The 4055-nt window shown below is 47.0% G+C and overlaps 1 protein-coding gene across 1 annotated transcript in view; it reads right to left on the minus strand.

Annotated features, from left to right (window-relative positions):
• The window catches only part of LOC122546717 (U4/U6.U5 tri-snRNP-associated protein 2-like), a gene marked incomplete at its 3' end in the record, with an annotated part of 15030 nt that overhangs the window by 9736 nt on the left and 1239 nt on the right, over positions 1–4055 (minus strand). Inside the window, exons 2-4 of the mRNA XM_043685365.1 lie at positions 2585–2721; positions 2049–2201; positions 1661–1894 (exon numbers count right to left, since the gene is read on the minus strand). Coding sequence (XP_043541300.1) covers positions 1661–1894; positions 2049–2201; positions 2585–2721 — 524 coding nt within the window. The remainder of the gene's footprint in view (positions 1–1660; positions 1895–2048; positions 2202–2584; positions 2722–4055) is intronic.

Below are 4055 nucleotides of genomic sequence, written 5' to 3' on the forward strand. Positions count from 1 at the left end.
CCCTCAGCCTCTGACGCTCCAGGGAAAACTGCCCCGGCCTATTCAGGCTCTCCCTGTAGCTCAAACCCTCCAATTCTGGCAACATCTTTGTAAATCTTTTCTGAACCCTTTCAAGTTTAACAACCTCTTTCCTATAGAAGGGAGAGCGGAATTGAATTCAGTATTCCAAAAATGGCCTCACCAATGTCCTGTCCAGCCGCAACATGACCTCCCAACTTCTGTACTCAATACTCTGACCAATAAAGGAAAGCATACCAAATGCCTTCTTCACTATCCTATCTACCTGAGACTCTCCTTTCAATAATATGAACCTGCACTCCAAGGTCTCTTTGTTCGGCAACACTTCCCAGTGCCTTACCATGAAGTGTATAAGTCCTGCCCTGATTTGCCTTTCCAAAATGCAGCATCTCACACTTATCTAACTCAAACTCCATCTGCCACTCCTTGGCCCATTGGCCCATCTGATCAAGATCCTGTTGTAATCTGAGGTAACCCTCTTCGCTGTACGCTACACCTCCGATTTTGGTGTCATCTGCAAACTATACCTCCTGTGTTCATATCCAAATCATTAATATAAACGATGAAAAGTCGAGGACCCAGCACTGACCCTTGTGGCACTCCACTGGTCACAGGCCTCCAGTCTGAAAAACCACCCTCTGTCTTCTATCTTTGAGCCAGTTCTGTATCCAAATGGCTAGTTCTCCCTGTATTCCATGAGATCTAACCTTGCTAACCAGTCTCCCATGGGGAACCTTGTCGAACGCCTTACTGAAGTCCATATAGATCACATCTACTGCTCTGCCCTCATCCATCTTCTTTGTTACTTCTTCAAAAAACTCAATCAAGTTCGTGAGACATGATTTCCCATGCACAAATTTCCCGTGATTTCCTGTGCTGACTATCCCAAATTAGTCCTTGCCTTTCCAAATGCATGTAAATCCTGTCCTAGGTAAAGAAAGAAAATCAATTTATTCTTTAAGTCTAAAAGTGAGCATTAAACAACAACCATTTACAACTCTAAGCCCCCTTTCTCTTAACTACTTATTATCTGCCTTCAACTCTCCAACAATATACTGTTCCAATAAAACACTTATTAAAATTACATTAATTTAATTTCAAAACCACACAGTGGCTGTTGTTGTCGGTGTCTGTCTTCCTGTGACTGAAGATTTCCCTGGGTCATCTCCTGTCTTTTACTGCGAAGATGTTTCATACGAAAAAGATACCTTTGATAGAGAGTGCTTTGAATGGCACTTACTCTCTATCTAACTTTCAAAATGCCTGCTTCTTTGTACCCCAAACATCGGATTGTCTCATTGGGTTGAGGTTGGCAAAAACAATAAATTCAACTCGACTGGGTTTTAGTATCATGGGGCATAATTTAGACTGATTGACTAAATTTGACTGGGTGTCAAAACAGCAACCAAAACTCAGGTATCCATTTCTCAGCCAAACGCTACATATTTTCAATTGTCCAGTACACTCTGTGACTGCTAGCTAATCATGTTCACAGGCACTTGTCAGTTCTCAGTGCAAGACATTCACTCTCTCAAAGGTTACAGTAACACACCTTCAACTTTACAACATTAACGCAAAGCTTCGCCTGTCTGTAAATTGCCAACCGGCGCTGGTCAGGGTTAGGGAGCCTCCAGGGGCTCACTGGCTCACCTTGCTTGGTGATCTGGAACCGTTTCTTGCTGCACAGCACCACCGCCTGTAACATCTCGTGGGGAGAGACGTGAGCCTTGAAGTTCCGGGGATTCCGCAGCTTCCTCATCAACTCGCCGAATCTCTGCACCAGCAGAAACATGATGTCCCCTGGCGGACGCTTGATATCCCTGTAGTTCTCCTCCTCCAGGAAATAGTTCCGCAGTGGGGGGACATTCGACAGAGCCTGAAACAGAAGCAAAAATCAGTGACGGAGGTGCAAACTAATCAGCACCAACTGGTCATCAAATTTGGAGGCCCCCCCCCCCCGCGGCCAATGGTTCAGATCATGCTTTAGGCCTTCCCCTCATCCTGAAGGATGCCTTTTTACATTTCCGTACCTGCAGCACCACGTTAGCGTAGTCGTTGGCCTTGATGTTGTTCAGTCCCACAATTCCTGGCAGGTAGGTCGTCCCGTCGTAAGCCCGCGACAGCTTTGACTGCTTGTCCAGGTTCGCAATGTGCTGCTTGGTGAACGTTGGCTTCAGCACGTACTGAAACACAAAAGGGCAGACGGCAAACTCCTCGCTACTCCTCACGCTCCTTGTCAGCCAAGGCACTCCAGAAAACTCGATAGACACTCCCACGGGGAAAACACAAACTGGGCAATTTTTTTAAAGGGAAAACGACCTGCCAGTCAATCCCTCCCAAATCTCCATAGTGGATCCTCGGGGATGTAATCTAAACATTGAGAGATAACATGTTTGGTTTCTACTGCTTCACCAAATCTGACATACCATGTGGGACCAGCCGTTATTCAGTTGTACCATGGGTCTGGGACGTTCAAGAATACAGCACAGGGAACAGTTAGGGCCGCAGTAACAGGATCTCAGCAAACGTCAAAGCCTTGGAACACTAGTGCCACGTGCTTGCTTACCGTGATGTCTTCAAGGGAGGAGTCAATGATTTCGTAGTTGTCTGGGAGGCAGTAGAACTTCAGCGTGTGCAGATTCAGAAAGACGTGGTGCCCGACCTGAACACTGTGAATGTTGGCGTATGACTTCAGGCCTCGCCCTGTGGACAGAAAGCGCGCACACTCAAACCCACAGCTACCCCAACATCTGCTCCACCTCAGGGCTGACAACCGCTTGCCGGTCAGCGGTTCCACCATTACCACCCAGGAGAACATCACCACGGAGCTCAGAAGCTACCCGTCAGGCAATAACTGAACAAATAAACAGCAACGCAGATAAACCGGTTAACGTTCAAAGACCAGAGGAAGTGGTGGAGGCTGGTACAATTGCAACATTTAAGAGGCATCTGGATGGGTATATGAATAGGAAGGGTTGAGAGGGACATGGGCCGGGTGCTGGCAGGTGGGACTAGATTGGGTTGAGATGTCTGGTCGGGTTGGAGCGAAGGGTCTGATTCCGTGCTGTACATCTCTCTGACCAAACATCCAAACTGGAGGCCCTGTCTGGCTCGGCTCTAAGGAGATGTCTGTCCAATTTAAACTCCCTCCTCCACACCAGGTAGTGTGCCTACTGTCGCCAGGTAAGGATCGAATCCAAGACTATTCTGAATGGACTAGCATAGCCCTACATCAGGCTGATCAGTTACGGAAAACATGACGTCCCAAAAACAAAACCGTTTCGCTTTTGCACGTTTGCCACAGATCGGGACTTCCGAGTCAGATCAGGATATGGATAAGAATTTGGGAATTGGATTCTGAACGTAAACTTGAATCTGAATCAAACTGAACGTGAAACATCCCTTACAACGGTGTGTTTAACAGAATGAGAGTAGGAGTGACACAACCCAAAGCACTCAGACCCAATATACACCGAGTAGCAATACTCACCGCCCCCTTCCGTAACGCAGACAAAATGCTCTGGAACTCCCTTTGCTCTTTGTGCTGAGTACGGAAGCACATATCTAAAAATTCTAGTATCAACCATGTCCAGACCTGAAGCCTACAAAGATTTATAAGGCTCTGGTTAGGTCACAGTACTGTGTCCTGTTGTAGAAAGGAGGTGCGTTTTGCGAGGAGATTTCCCAGAATGATTCGTGGGATGAGAGATTTTAACGACAGGGTCAGTTTGGGGGAAATTAGGGTGTCCTTCCCTGAACCAAGAGAGTTTGAGGGAAAATTTGATATCGGTGTACGAGATTATGACAGGTTGGCATAAGGTTAACAAGGGCTTTTGGCCGAATCGTCGACTTTCCTGCTCCTCGGATGCTGCCTGACATGCTGCGCTTTTCCAGCAGCACTCTGATCTAAACATAAGGTTAACAAAAAAAAGCCGGGTAAAAACAAGGACTGCAGATGTTGGAAACCAGAGTCTCGATCAGAGTGGTGCTGGAAAGGCACAGCAGGTCAGGCAGCATCCGAGGGGCAGGAAAATCGA

The sequence above is a fragment of the Chiloscyllium plagiosum genome, unplaced genomic scaffold (genome assembly GCF_004010195.1).
Source record: "Chiloscyllium plagiosum isolate BGI_BamShark_2017 unplaced genomic scaffold, ASM401019v2 scaf_11737, whole genome shotgun sequence".
NCBI lineage: Eukaryota > Metazoa > Chordata > Chondrichthyes > Orectolobiformes > Hemiscylliidae > Chiloscyllium > Chiloscyllium plagiosum.